Source organism: Dioscorea cayenensis, unplaced genomic scaffold (assembly GCF_009730915.1).
Source record: "Dioscorea cayenensis subsp. rotundata cultivar TDr96_F1 unplaced genomic scaffold, TDr96_F1_v2_PseudoChromosome.rev07_lg8_w22 25.fasta BLBR01001589.1, whole genome shotgun sequence".
Taxonomy (NCBI): domain Eukaryota; kingdom Viridiplantae; phylum Streptophyta; class Magnoliopsida; order Dioscoreales; family Dioscoreaceae; genus Dioscorea; species Dioscorea cayenensis.
The window spans coordinates 23,954-38,880 of record NW_024087980.1 but is presented as its reverse complement, the minus strand read 5'-3'; the positions used below and the strand labels follow the sequence as shown (position 1 = coordinate 38,880).

Genomic DNA, 14,927 nt, shown 5'->3' with positions numbered 1-14,927 from the left:
TTTCAAACTTCTTAGAATGGGAATCCTGGGCATCATACACTGGTGCAAGATATTCAAGCAATCTACCCTTGAACTAATTTGTTGGTAAGTTACCAAAAAAAGACTATTATTGGTTAACTGTGCAGAAATTAAACTTGTAAAGGTTCCCATTTGATGCAGAACCAAACCGACAATGGATTGCTCAATAAGTGAAAATCTTTTTGGAGATTTCAAATTTCCAATGCCATGAGGTATGCACACTGTTATTTAATTCTCATCTACATACAATTGTACAAAGATTACATTACAAGATATCTCATTGAGTGCAACCAGCACTATTTAATTGGCATGATTTGACATCACGACAAGATGATGTGGCAACCATGGTGACAAAGGCATAATTGATGGCGTGGCAAGCATGGTGACATGCAAGGAGACTTGGGTGCAAGGCAAACATCTTGAAGATCTTGGTAGAGTTATTTTTAGTAAGTCTATAACATGGAGGTAAATATCTTGAAGATCTTGGTGGAGTTATTTTTGGCAATGCATTACATTTTGAAGACAAGATCATATCAAGACCATATTTAGATGATTTGATTGAAGACTAAATATAGTGGAGCTTAATTAAAGAAAGATCTATTCATGGTGTGAATGAAGATATGATTTGAAAAATCCTTGATGAAGATTGATTGAAGTCTATTGAAGGCAAGATTTGAGGACCAAACTTGGGTGAATTGAAGATCAAGTTTGGAGAATCTTTGAAGACCAAATTTAGGAGAATTTGGCAAGTTTCATGGAAGACGCACTAAGGGCGTGTGCCCCTTACGAGGGGCTGCATGATGAGGAGCTAAGGAGGTAGGCTAGTTGCGGCCGGTCGGGATCGGGAGATTTGGGCTGCATCGACTCGGACTAAGCATGACCGCTGAGGTTGATGGTTCTTAAGGTCGTCACTGCAGCGTAACGAACTCGATCAAGTCGTAGATCGGGAGCCGTATGTTGCATTCATATTCTGACAGGGAGTTGACGACTAATTTAAGCGAGTTTTTAAATTAGTAGTCGCGGAGATTCTAAAAGAGGTATGTGCTATATTTGGGACATTGAGGCGTCTATATAAGCTACCTTGCTCGTAGATTGTAAGGTGTGACTCTTGGAGGAGAGTTGGTGAGCACTAGACAATCTAGAGAGGGTAGTGATCTTCATTGTTGAGAGTGTGAGTGACAAGTGTTTGTACTCATCTATTTTTACCTCTTTTAGTGGATTGTTTATCTCCGGGCATAGCCCCCCAGACATAGGCGAGGCCGAACAGGATAACCAACATTGTATGTCTCCTTGTGTTTGTTTGTGTCTCTTTCTTTGATGGTTTGTATGAGACTTTTATGAGTGCTTGAGTGTTACCTAATACCCACAAACCACAGCAGAGGAACTAACAATATCCTATCTCATTAGCTATGTGCCAAGAAATGTCATTGCTGAAAAAGCACAACCACAACCCATAGAGAGCATGCTTAAGTTACCTAGGCTAGAATGACTAGAACTTTTTATACTATTGCTTGTGTGATGAATGTAGTTCAGATGCTCAAGATTTTTGATCTCATTAGGGATGTAGAACAAGAGATGTTATTACCCTCAAAGAAATTACTCAACCCTTCTTCCCGACGTTATTGATGTAGTTGAAAGTCACGCTAAAACTGAAAGTATATATACGTGAAAGTACAAGTTTGTCTTGGCACATATCATCAAGAAAGATAGGTATCTTACTAGCAATTAATATGATCAGACAAAAACTAAATAGAATTTCAATTTTTCCCAAAATATCTGTGACACTACTTGGCCAAGTTTGAAGGCTGGAGGAATAAAATCTTTCTTTATATAATTGGTGATATATATACTTTACTGGCTTTGTATAACAAGAAGAAATCTTCTAACCAATGGGCTTGTAGCCCAGCGGTACCCTGGGTCCCTTCGTTTGGTAGAGCCACTCGAGTTCATTTCCTTGACCTCGCTCCCGGGTGTCGGGAGGATGAAGAGCGTTGTGGCATTCCTCTCCATGCGACGTCATGAGGGTTCGTGTTTATCGCCTTATCTTAAAGAGAGAGAGAAATCTTCTACTCTATTATGAGTGAAGAGCACATATATTTTTAACGTAATAAGAGTAGTTAGCTTTTATTTATATTGAAAGGGGAATGTGCATAATCAAGATAGTGATAGTTCAAAATTAAAGCTTGCACCAAAAACATTAGCCATTAGTTTGAACAAGTATTTTTATTTTTTTTATTCGAATAAATAGTTTGAAGAAATCTAAACAAGTTTCTTTTATTTTTTGAAAAGAAAGTAAAATAAAAAGGTAGAAGGAATCATTTGGAAAATAAGAAACAAAGTTAAGTCAATTACCAAAATATATATTTTTATTTTCAAAAATATTAATTCAAGCCAACAATCATTATTATGAACTTTGCATGGTTTCATAGTTAAATTAGCCAGCATAGTTAACCACAATCTTGACATTTCCTAGCACTTTGTACACTAAATGGAAATATAAATGCAAAGGAAAATATGAATGCAGAACTTGCTAAGTCAAGATATAAAGCATGGAAGGGGTTGCATTATTTGTAAGAAGGTTACCATTGATAGAAAATATTTCCAATGAAAATTTTTAGACTTTAAGAAACAACGAACTTCTCCCAAGTTAAATGGATAGAGGCATGGATCTCTTTTTTATTTATTTTCAAAAACAGAAGGAAACTGCAAGGGATGAATTAATAGAAATGTAGAATAATCAACTCAATAGGTAGCTAGGGTTTTTAATTTATCAAGCTACTCATGAGTTGCTCTAATTTGGCTCTATAAAGCTTAAACTCAACTAGAAATTTCAAGCAGTGCTCAAATTGAACCTAGCAGGATTAAACTTAACTTGTTTACCACCCTATCAACATGTAGGAAAAACAAAATTGGACAACCACTTTATTAAAATAAAAAGGGAGTTAATTATAGCAATACAAAATGATGAAGATAAAAAAGAGAGTTCATTACAACATCACAAACTAACGAAGATAAGGAGGACCAAGACAAACAAACACAAAAAGTGGATCGCTTTGAAAACTCAAGATCAGATCACCCTAGCTCTCTTGAGTAACTATTGTGCCTTTTTCATTGGTAAGGTGAAGCACAAAGATTCAACATCCATGTTTGGGACGACTTTTAGTAATATGAGCTGCATTAAACCAAGAATATATAATATTAGTTCTCATCTTATTATACACTTAGACAAGACAAATTTATATTGGAAAAGTAGGTCTATATAATGCCATTCAAGCTCATTTAGTTTGGCCGATGTGATTTGCATGAGAAAATTTTCTCTCGTGACAAATGCAAAAGGTTGATTAAAATATAAGCACTTTTTTTCTTTTAGTGATAAGCATGGCTAAAGTTCAACTAGATATTGAAATATTTGCAACTATTTCAATTAAACAATTAGAAATATATATAAATGAACGGTGCTAGTAATATTAGATATTAAGCAAGGATATATATATATATATATATATATATATATATATATATATATATATATATATATATATATATATATGCATCTAACTAAAGAACCTTAGCGGAAAGAGACTTAATTGTACCTGAGTTCCCATTATTCATGCGCTTGATCATCAATATCCACTTGTACAATGTTTATGAGGTGATCAAGTGTAAGTGCTCGAAAAGAGTGGTTGTCAGATGTTGGCAATAACTTTGGAGAAGACAACCTTTGAGATACTTGTTGCATTGTAGGGCGAACTTGTGGATCGTTATTAATGGACTGCATTGCTATTACAATCACTAAAAGCACTTGGTTTATGGTCACTTGATCAGCAATATGAAGGGAAAGACGTGGATCTAGCATTTCTTTCACTAGCATACTCAATGATAAGTTGCTTAGGAGATCCCCAGGATGTGATCCATGTACCACTTCAAGTGCTACTATCCCAAAACTATAAACGTCACATTTTTTGGTCATTCTCATTACATGGGCAAGCTCTACACAATACAAATCAAGTAAAGTTTAGTGGTAGTTCAAATTCACTTCATCATTGTTCATTTTCAAGGTTGATAAACCTAACAAATTAATTTAATTACAAGAGAGTCTGAATAGAAGGAGCAACAAAATGATTATGAGATATATACATACCTGGTGCCATGTATCCATACGTGCCCGCAAGCAAACTCCAATGTGATGAATTAGGTTTTAGCAGTCGAGAAATACTAAAGTCTGAAATACAAGCCCTGTACTCTTCATCCAAAAGAATATTGTTGCTAGTTATGTCTCGATGAACGATCGGTGGAGCACAACCATGATGCAAGTAAGATAAAGCTTGAGCAATATCTCGTACAATGCCAACTCTCTTAGTCCAATCCAACTCCACTGCTCCACGTTCAGACTTGAGAGTGGCACCCAAACATCCTCTCTCCATATACTCATATATAAGAAGATTGAATTTATCAGTAGAGTAGAAACCATAGAACCTCACAATATTCCGGTGTCGAATTTCAGTCAATGCTTGTATTTCATTTTGAAAGGCTTGCTCATATACTTGGGGCTCTTCTTCTTTTTGAATTTTCTTGATAGCAAGTGTCACTCCTGATGATATTGTTGCTTTATAGATGATGCTACAAGATCCACTACCGATTTGATACCTCTCATTAAAATTTTCTGTCGCCCTAGCAATCTCCTTGTAGGCTTCCTTTCCATGATTGACTCCCCAAATGAAGAAGAAATGTTCATCAAATTCTTCCCTTGTGTCATTTGTATTGGATTTCTTTCTCTTATAATAAAGTAATGCGAATACTCCAATTATCAAAAATAAGTAGCCAAATACCAAAAGAACAATCAAGATAATGATTTTGTGATGTTTTTCTACATCACCTGTATTTACTAACTGGAATTGATGACATGGAGGTAAACCATGTACTTGACCACATAAACCTTTATTGTGGGTAAACCACTCAAGGGGAGCTACTTGAAAGAAATGATTCTCTGGAACTGGACCTTCCAGGGAATTATAAGATAAATCCAATGATGTTAAGCTTGCCATTGATTGGAAAGAAGATGGAATGTGACCGACCAACTCATTATGTGATAAATTCAACTCTTGTAACTCTAACAACTTGCTTAGTTGTTGTGGTATTTCACCCATGAGTAAATTGTGACTCAAGTCCAGAATGTCATGTAAGTTCAAATTACCAAGTTGAAATGGGATGGCTCCATTTAGTTCATTACGGCTCAACTTGAGTGAGTTCAATTTAAGACAATTCCCCAAGTGTATTGGTATTTTTCCTGTCAAATAATTGTTTGATAGATCCAGAATTTCTAATAAAGATAGATCACCAAATTCTGATGGTATAATTCCTGTGAGATGATTGTTGCTCATATTCAAGTGAAATATGTTTGATAATTTACCAAACTCTCTTGGGATTTTTCCCTCCAGATTGTTAGAAGAGATATCAATTTTTGTAACTTTGGCAATTGACTGATTTCCAAGGGTATTAATCCACTGATTCTGTTGCCCGAGATGCAAAGGCTTGTCAAGTTGAGGCATGCTCCCCAAGATGGTGATAAAGTGCCAGATAATCTATTAAAGCTTAGATCAATATATTGCAAATGCGGATGAACACCAAAGCTTTGAGAGACATTTCCAATGAATTGGTTTTTGTCAAGCAGAACTCTAACTAAGTTTGTTGAGTTTTTCAAACTCACTGGAATGGGGCCTTGGAAATTGTTGTAACTCAAACCAAGATATTGAAGCAAACCTCCTTTAGCTAAATCTGGTGGTAGGTTATCAGAAAGGTTGTTGTAGGACAATTGAAGATACATTAAATTTGTAAGGTTTGAAATTTCAATGGGCAATATGCCAGAGAGATGATTGTTGTCTAAATTTAAATAAATGAGACATTTCAAACTTCCAAGAGAAGGAGGGATGGAACCAGTTATTTGGTTTTTATACAATCCAAAATATTTCAAGTTCACTAGGTTCCCAATTTCACTAGGAATGAAGCCATTTATGTTATTATTACCTAGGTAAAAACTTTCAAGTTTGGTCAAATTTCCAATGCGAGGTGGGATGGAACTGGTTATTTGGTTTTCATATAATCCAAAATCTCTCAAGTTTAGTAGGTTCCCGATTTCACTAGGAATGGAACCATTTATGTTATTTTTGCCTAGGTGTAAACTTTCAAGTTTAGTCAAATTTCTAATGCAATCTGGGATGGGACAAGTCATTTGGTTGTCATATATGTTAAAATCTCTCAAGTTCATTAGATTCCCAACTTCGCCAGGAATGGATCCCTTTATGTTATTTCCACTTAGATAAAAAGTTTCAAGCTTGGTTAGGTTTCTAATACTATGTGGGATGTGACCAGTTATTTGGTTGTCAGATATTTCAAAATCTCTTAAATTTACAAGATTCCCAATATCGCAAGGGATAGAGCCATCGAGGTCATTTCCCCATAAATATAAAACATTTAGTTTGGTCAAATTTCCAAACACTAGAGGGATGGAACCAACTAAGGAAATTGCAGAGATGTCTAACGAATTCAAATTCTTAAGCTTTCCAAAAGAAAGAGGTATGGAACCACTTATCTGATTCTCAAAGAGCCACAAGGTCTTGAGCCTTGTCAAATTACCAAGCTCTGATGGGATGATACCTGTGAGATTGTTGGCAGAGAGATCAAGGATGGTGAGCTTGGAGAGAGCTGAAATACATGTAGGGATGGATCCATGTACATGGTTGTTGCTGAGGTTGAGAACTCTGAGTGATGGCAGAGCTGAGAAGTTGAGAGTCTCCAGCTCCCCTTCTAGTCCCAACTGTCCCAGTTGGACCCTGGTGATGGTTGGCATGCGATGGCCATTATATCTGCAAGTGATTCCAGTCCAGTTGCATGGACTGGTTTTTGATGTCCAGGTGTCGAGGAGTTCTTGTGTTTTAAGGGCCATCTTCCATTGAAGAAGAGCCCTCCCTTGGAATTCAATATTTGAAGCTGTTGCCACATTCAAAACAGGAAAACAGAGATTGGAGAAGAACAGTACCAAGAGTGAAAGCACCGCCATCATCAATATTTTTGAGTTGAAGTTGGTGAACTTTGAGGGAAGCCAAGATTTCATTTTTGAAAGTATATATTATTCGTAGAAAGCCTCTGGACATGTTCTTGTGGTTTTGTTAGGAGGGCCTTGAGCACCTTTTTTTTATATAGCATCACAAAATGAAAGATGATGATTCACATAATAATTACTGTCATCTTAAAAGTAAGCATTACTGTTATTCAATCATATGCAGTTTGACAGCTAGGCATGACGATCACATTGTTGTTAACAACTAATTACCAGTCTTGATTACAAAATACTTTTCCACAAACTGTGATGAGGCTTGATGTAACATTTGTAATATTTGTGGTTTCTGCCATGATGTCTCACTGTCATTAATTGTCATCAAGAAGGAATAATCAAATGAGACTTGGTCTTGATTATTCTACTCAAACCAAAAAACAATGTGGAAAAATTCATAAGCAAAAGATGCATGTTCTATACTTCAATATTAAAATTCTTCTTGGCAGTATCTCCATTGCAAACAATTAGACAACATAGTCAAATTACAATTAATGATAAGTGGCCTAAAATAAATCACAGTTCAGTTATTTCAACCTAGCCAGGTACATATATGTTGTCCAATATTTTCAAAGTTTTTGAGTTTCGTCTTTTTGTTCCCATTTCTTATAATAAATTGTGATTTATCCGTTTTGCCAAAAAAAAAAAAAAATTTTTATGAGTTTCTAAAATTCACAAATACTCAATAAAAATATATGCCTCAAAAATAATATAATTTTCAAACTTTGATTGTAATTGTTTAAAATTTCTACATAATTTCAATAGTCTTGCAAATTTAAAAAGTTTGCCAAAACAGGCATATGTAACAAAAAACAAAAAAAACTTTCAACAACCACTGTCCAGTGCAGTGGATTGTTTTACCCTGCAATCCAATATTCAGTGATTCCATGCTAAAACTCATAAAATATTTCTAGCAAGTCTCTAGACATGGAAGACATTCACTTTGGTTATATCATCATGATTTTCATGCTGATATGAGCTCAAAATGATAGGCCTCAATGGTAGGGATTATTCATGGACTTCAATGACTTCTCAATAAATAGAGAAGAAGCGAGCTCCAAATGAAGATAATATAAATTGCAAAACAAGGGGTAAGGACATACAAAGCATGCAAGACAGACATGTAGCAAAATAATATGAACAAAATTTCAACATCTCATCTCATATTGCATCATCATTTGGTCATCACATTGCTTGTAAATCCATTGAATGAGAAAAACTGAGTGCATAGAAAAAGTTTCTTGCATCTGTGGTCCAATGATATAACAGAAGTGCCGTGAATGAGAGGGTAAATGTGGATAGTCAAGGTCGTCCATGAGAGTGATCTCCACAGTCAAGGTCTACATTGAACATTTCAATGATAATGACAATGATTATTTATATTCACCACACAAACACACTGTATGATTCAAATAATTAAATAAAACAAATATGAGAAAAAAATTATAGTACTACATTAATAGTGTCGAAAACGATTCACATATAATTGTTATACAAAATGGAGTCAAAAACATTATTTTTATTGTTTCAAATAAAGTGTTTAAATGAGCAGGAGTTTTACCTTGACTAGAGATGTTCAAACTCCATCTTTTGACGATGATTAGTCTTTTTACAAACAAAAACTTTATACGCATAATATTATACATATTACAACAAATCAATCACATATATGTATATATAAAAATAAACAAAAATTGAATAAAGTCTATGAACTAATCAGTTGTGCAATCAAACTCAACAAATGGTACAGACATGCAGGGTTGACCATATATACTTGCAGCCAATGCATTCAGATAGTTTGGTAACCTCCAAATTGCTATAAGCAATCACTAATAAATACATCAATGAACTACTTAACTAGTAGACACTGAAAAACAGGACAGTCACAAATTAAAAAATGTTGACTCTAACAGACACCACTTGTCATCTTGATGAGCCAAGACTTGCTTTCAAGTAGCATCCATCTATCCAATAAAGCACAGATTTACAAAAAAATAAGCAGAAGATGGCACCACACCATAATGTCCTTGCATGTTTTTTTTTTAAAAGAGAACCCAAAGGGCTATTTTATTGAAATGAAAATAAGATACACAACTAACTAACAAGCAGGAAAACACAGGAACCAGAACAACGAAACTAACTAAAACACAAAGCCAGCAACAGTGAAAGCCTTCATGATCCAATACGGGAGCTCATGGCCAAACAGAAACAGGTTCAATGCTGAGTAATTAAATCCATAGGTAGCAAGAGAGACAGCAGGATGCATCCAGGAAATAGGTATACAATGTATACTTGGGGAGCCATGACTGCCCAATAAAGATCTAATATCCTCAATCTGAGAATTAAAGCTCAAGGTGGTGACTTGGGCCGGTCCATAGATGATTGCAGGAGTTTCAGAGTTATTGGCGCAAATATGCTTGATAGAGTAGTGATAGTCTGCAGCTACGCGAAGAACCATGCTGAGGCCAAAGAGATCATCTTTGGTTGCAACGTCCAACGGATGGGAACAACAACCTGCAAGTAGAATGACATAATCAGTATTGGTAATGAAGAATCCAATCGAGCTTACCCTGGTGCTGTGATTGCAGTTAACGTGCGAAAAAAGGAAAAGGCCAACAGCGTTAGAGAAGTTGCACATGAGGAACTTCTGGCCAAGATGGTTACAACAGCTTCTGCTATATTCTTGCACATGAGCCAAAGCTTTGCAGACAACAGTTGGGAAACTGGGATTAGTATGCCGGAAAATAACATCACAACAAAGTTTCTAGATGAACCAGGCAATGGCAGCAATGGTGGAGGTTAATTTCATGGAATAGCTGCCAGCAGTAAGCCAGTTACCAGATGTGAAACCGTTAGTGAAGTGAATGTGAGTATTAACCTGCAAGCTACAATGAGACCATATCAACTGAGATTTAGAACATTCATAGAACAGATGATCCGTAGTTTTTGGGGCGAGGCCACAAAGGACACAATTAGCATTGGGACCCAGTTTCATATGAAAAAGATAGTTATAGGTAGAGAGCCGGCCATGGAACAGGGTCCAGAGGAAGTGTTTTACTTTAGGAGCAGTATGAAGTTTCCAAAGCATCGCCCAACCGTTCCAAGTATCAGATTTAGAATTGAAGTGGTTCATGTGCTTATACACAGATATTGAAATATTAATATGCTTGGTGATGGGATTACAGCCCCAATGGTTACCAGAGCTATTGTCAATATTACTAAGGGCTAGTTCCTGCATATTAGCATTAGGACCAAAGGTAGTATTGAGACGAGTTGCATCCCAAGCATTGTCATGAACCAAATCAGAAATAGACAAATGATCAAAATCCACATCCATGTTAATGTAAGTAGGTTTGAGAGCAATAGGGATCTCGAAGTACCAAGGGTCCTAGTTGAGGGAGGTGCAATTGACATTCACTGAGTTGATACGACAGAATGGTTTAATACGATCATCAGTTCGGAAAATGCTATGAAAAATCCAGGAACAATTAGCAAGAGTGGAGTTCTTCCAAAAATTAATATCACCGTATTTCAATTTTAGAATATTGACCCAAATAGCATCATCATTGTTCAAATATTTGAAAACATGCTTGGCCATTAGAGAATATTTAGCGAGAGCAAGATTCCTGATACCAATTCCCTCCTCAGTCTTACCTTCATTAATAACATTCCAACTCACATTGTGGATGCCCTTTCCATTGCTATCCCTGCTCCAGAAAAATTTCCTGACCACCTTGGTGATCACGGATAGAATTCCATCTGGGATTAGGTAGACAGACAGAGTATAAGTGGGAATTGAAAGGATAGTAGATTTAATCAGGACAGTTTTAGCAGTTGGGGAGAGGTGGAAATTGCTGCAACGCTTATAAGTGAGACTAATCTTGTCTACGATGTGCATGAAGGCAGAAGAAGCAATTCTTTTGGGAGAAATCAGAACTCCAAGATATTTAAAAGGAATGGAAGCTGCTTTGAGGTTCAGGATTGAACAAATTCGATTGGAAACATGCTTATTATACCAAGAAGGGAAGTAAATATGAGATTTGGACAGATTGGGGCATTGACTAGTGAGCTTTGAATACAAGTCCAGACAGAGGTTAACACTACGGGCAGCTTTTCTAGAGCCCTGCGTGATGAGAATGAGGTCATCGGCATACATGAGGTGGTTGAAGTTATTAGAGAGATTAGGGTTAAAACCATGGATCATGTTGATGGAAAAACTAATGTTAAGCATGTGAGTGAGGGTCTGAGAAACTAAGATAAACAGATAGGATGAAATCGGGTCACCTTGACGGACTCCTCTGGAAGAGGAGAACCAAGGAGAGAGGCTGCCATTAATCAGAAGGGAAAAGGAGCAAGACTGAAGGCACGTAGAAACCCAAGAAATCCAATGGTCCGGAAAATTCATACAAGAGATGATAGCAAGAATTGCATTCCAATCTATAGTATCGTAAGCCTTCTCGATATCAAGTTTGATTAACATCCTAGGGGTGTTCATGGTATCAGTCTGTAAAGTATGCACAAACTCTTGAATAGTAATAATATTATCAAAGGAGCAACAATCAGAAACGAAACCAACTTGCTCTCAACCAATTAACTTAGGGAGAACAAGCTGCAAACAATTTGCAAGAATTTTAGAAATGATTTTGAAATTAACGTTGCATAAAGAAATCGGCCAAAAATCAGAAACCAACTTGGGTTTGTCTTTTTTAGGAATGAGAGTGATATACGTTTTCCACCAAGAGGGAGGTATGTATGAATTATTGAAGAAGAATCTAATGGCAGAGAAAACCTGATCCCCAATGATAGGCCAAAACTTTGTAAAGAATTTGGAGTTGAACCCATCAGGACCAGGAGACTTACCTGCGAGAAGGGCAGAGATGGTATGATACACTTCGTCTCTAGAGACCTCCCGACATAGCATATCTGACTTAGTAGCTGATAGACATGGCAGGGCGGTGGGAAGAGCGTCAAGGATACCAACGGAAGTATTATTCAGAGTGGTCCAGAGATTTTTATAGTAGTGCAGGAAGGCTTGCTCAATGTGCTCATGTTCGCAGCACGTGTTTCCATTGGAATCCACGACTTGTGAGATATGGTTAGCATAGGCACAAATACGGGTCAGGGCGTGGAAGAAATTGGTATTCTTATCACCATCATTAATCCACATTAAGAGGGCACCCTGAGCCCACTTGACACTACACTGACGCTTCAAGGCAGAGAGGTTAGCATAGCCATCCATGAGGAGGGATTAAGATATAGAGTTGAAGTCAGAGTTTTCCAGATTACTGATTTTGTTATCAAGATTAATAAGAGCAGATTCAACCTTGTTAATACCGGACTGGCGCCAAACCCCGAGATTGTAACGGGTTCGAGACAAGAGATGCGTAAGGGCTTGCATTGGATTCCCATGCGGCGAAAAGCACCAAGCAACCTACAAGATCAAACCAGCTATTGTCAAATCGAAAAATATTTTTAGGAAGTGAAGAAGAAGGGGAAGAGAGAAGGAAAAGAGGAGCGTGATCAGAGAAGGAACGATTAAGGTGTTTTAAGGTGTTTGATCTGAAAAAACCGGCCCAAGCAAGATTAATAAGGCATCTGTCGAGTCTAGCCCAGCGCCCAGCTAGCCCACACTAATTATTGCACCACGTGAAAGCTGGACCTGTATAGTTAAGATCAATCAAATTGTTTCTTTCCACAAAATCAAGGAAAAAATGGGTTTTGCGCTCATAATAGTTAGCGGGCCCCCTTATTCTTAGTCGTGTGGAGCACGGAGTTGAAGTCTCCAACGACAAGCTAGGGGATTTGAAGAGGAGTGATTTTTGAGAGCTCATTCCAAAGGAAACATTGATTACGAATGTGAGAAGAATTATAAATAACGAAATAAGGAAGTCATTAGAGGAGTTATCAGTAATAATAATATGTAAGGCATGCCTGGACACAGCGATAAGAGAGACCCTGCCAATGGATTTATGCCAAAGAACAATGATGTCGCCGGAGAAGCCGTTGGCAAGCACAGCAACCCAATCCCAACTCTTAGGAATTTTTCTGCAAAAGTGATCTAAACGGTCAGAGTTGGCTCTAGTTTCAACGAGGCAAACCACAACTGGTTTATGTGCACGAATGATCCGAAAAACCCGGGAAGAGGTGTCTCACGAGGAGATGCCCCTGCAGTTCCAACAAATGAGTTTAGTCGTATTCATGAGAAAACTAATGTGATAAGAAAGCAAGAAAAACTTCTTGGATGACATATCCGACACAGAGGAGTAGAAAAGAAATGAGTTAGGAAGAGGGCCTCTCTCCGAGCTTCAGCCTTGTACTGGACCAAGGTCATTGCATCATCAGGTTCTAAATCGGGATCTCCCTCATCAGACATCGCTTCATCTTCATCTTCATCATCATCATCATCATCATCATCATCATCATCATCTGTGTATTCTTTATCTTGAGTGTCATCTTCCTCCATACCCTCATCCTCAAGAGCAGCGGAGACCTTATCCACCAGGCTAGGATGAGAACAGGGGTCTTGAAGAGAAGAAGAGGGGTTTGGTGGATGTAACAAGGAACGGATGACAGGGGGTGGGGATTTGGAAAGGCTCTATGATTTGGTCTCGAAGAAAGGGGGAAGGTGAAGAGCGAGCTTTGAGTGGGGAGCATGGGCGGCGGGTCAGCTGCGGGTGTGACAGCTAATGCAGTCGTGTCTAGAATGGCGGTCAAAGGCGGTGGTCAGCCTAGTTAGAAGTAGAGTTTCTAGGGAAAGAGGTCGCTTCATTGGAAAGGGGATAGACAACGGAAGGGCTAGGATGTGACTGGCCGACAGGGATAGGCGACTGTTCGGCTGCAAGAGAGGAGACGTGAGAGGGAGACTGCCGCCCACTAGGAGCAAACCGCTTCCCTACACGTATGTTGTGAAATAACGTGCCTCGAGACTTGATGGCGTCGGGACCCGAAATGGCTACATCCCCTAGGGTCACGTGATTGGCACGCGAGCTGCCGCCACGACCACGGGAGCTACCTCGCCATTGGGAAACCAGGAGCCAGGGGCTAAAATCAGTATCCGGCGGGGATTGAATTTGCACTATAAGATTTTTCCGGTAAAGAACAATCAGCAGGGGCTCGGAGTCATCCATGCGCTGGTCATCGAGGCTTGATACTAGGGTAGGACCGGTTTTAACTTGCCATGAGGGGCAGGTCGGAGCGGTCTCACCGCACCAAGCGACGTAGACGAAGAGCAGGAGTTAGTGTCGTGCCCGATCATTCCGCAGGTAGAGCAAAAGTCGGGAATTTTGCATACATAACAACCACGAAGACTATATGCAGGTCTTCACTGATCCAGAAGCCACGACTGAGCGGCTTGGACAGCTTGATCTCAACACAGAGACGAGCAAATTTAGACCTACTCAACGAGGAAGTGAAATCATCCACCTTAATGAGAGAACCAAACTGATTAGCAATCGTTTCGAGTGTTTCTCCTTCCTAAAACTCCACAAGAAGGTTATGGAGCTGGATCCATATGACTGCAGTATTAAGTTTAGCAAAAGTAGGTTCAAAGAAAGGTTTCCATGGTGAGAGTTGGAGAATAACTCCATTAATGGACCAGGGTCCATCCAAGAGAATATGTTGCATGGCTTATTGAGAAGAGCATCTGACCAGTAGGAATCCATTGGGTAAATCAGATATGAGAATCTCTCCAAACGCACTCCATTTGGAGAGAAGCTCAGTCTTAACTTGGTCGAAGATGGAGGGTTTCCCAAATAGCTTACCGTACAGAGCATGCTGGAACTTCAAGCGGGCTCTACTC

The 14,927-nt window shown here is 38.3% G+C and overlaps 3 protein-coding genes across 3 annotated transcripts; all 3 read right to left on the bottom strand.

The window, feature by feature from the left end:
• Window positions 1-3,172: 3,172 nt before the first annotated feature.
• LOC120256727 (MDIS1-interacting receptor like kinase 2-like) lies at window positions 3,173-5,595 on the bottom strand. Its single transcript, XM_039264406.1, has 3 exons — window positions 4,160-5,595; window positions 3,612-4,008; window positions 3,173-3,190 (listed from the first exon to the last, which is right to left on the bottom strand). Exons 1-2 carry the CDS (start codon window positions 5,565-5,567, stop codon window positions 3,623-3,625), a joined length of 1,794 nt encoding a protein of 597 aa, XP_039120340.1. The 5' UTR covers window positions 5,568-5,595; the 3' UTR covers window positions 3,173-3,190; window positions 3,612-3,622.
• Window positions 5,596-5,603: 8 nt separating this feature from the next.
• Window positions 5,604-7,075, bottom strand: LOC120256729 (probable leucine-rich repeat receptor-like protein kinase At1g35710). The gene is made up of 2 exons (XM_039264408.1): window positions 5,726-7,075; window positions 5,604-5,609 (listed from the first exon to the last, which is right to left on the bottom strand). The coding sequence occupies exons 1-2, from the start codon at window positions 7,073-7,075 to the stop codon at window positions 5,604-5,606; spliced, it is 1,356 nt and encodes a 451-aa protein (XP_039120342.1).
• Window positions 7,076-10,517: 3,442 nt separating this feature from the next.
• Window positions 10,518-12,368, bottom strand: LOC120256728. Its single transcript, XM_039264407.1, has 2 exons — window positions 11,919-12,368; window positions 10,518-11,633 (listed from the first exon to the last, which is right to left on the bottom strand). The coding sequence occupies exons 1-2, from the start codon at window positions 12,366-12,368 to the stop codon at window positions 10,518-10,520; spliced, it is 1,566 nt and encodes a 521-aa protein (XP_039120341.1).
• Between the last annotated feature and the right edge of the window lie 2,559 nt (window positions 12,369-14,927).

What these genes read in the sequence shown, in the direction of transcription:
- LOC120256727 (XM_039264406.1), bottom strand. Translation starts at nt 5,567, where the DNA reads ATGCCTCAACTTGACAAGCCTTTGCATCTCGGGCAACAGAATCAGTGG. An exon ending in GTATGGATACATGGCACCAG is followed by an intron (nt 4,009 to 4,159) that starts GTATGTATATAT and finishes TGTATTGTGTAG; the next exon opens with AGCTTGCCCATGTAATGAGA.
- LOC120256729 (XM_039264408.1), bottom strand. Translation starts at nt 7,075, where the DNA reads ATGGCGGTGCTTTCACTCTTGGTACTGTTCTTCTCCAATCTCTGTTTT.
- LOC120256728 (XM_039264407.1), bottom strand. Translation starts at nt 12,368, where the DNA reads ATGGATGGCTATGCTAACCTCTCTGCCTTGAAGCGTCAGTGTAGTGTC. An exon ending in GGCCTATCATTGGGGATCAG is followed by an intron (nt 11,634 to 11,918) that starts GTTTTCTCTGCC and finishes CATACTTTACAG; the next exon opens with ACTGATACCATGAACACCCC.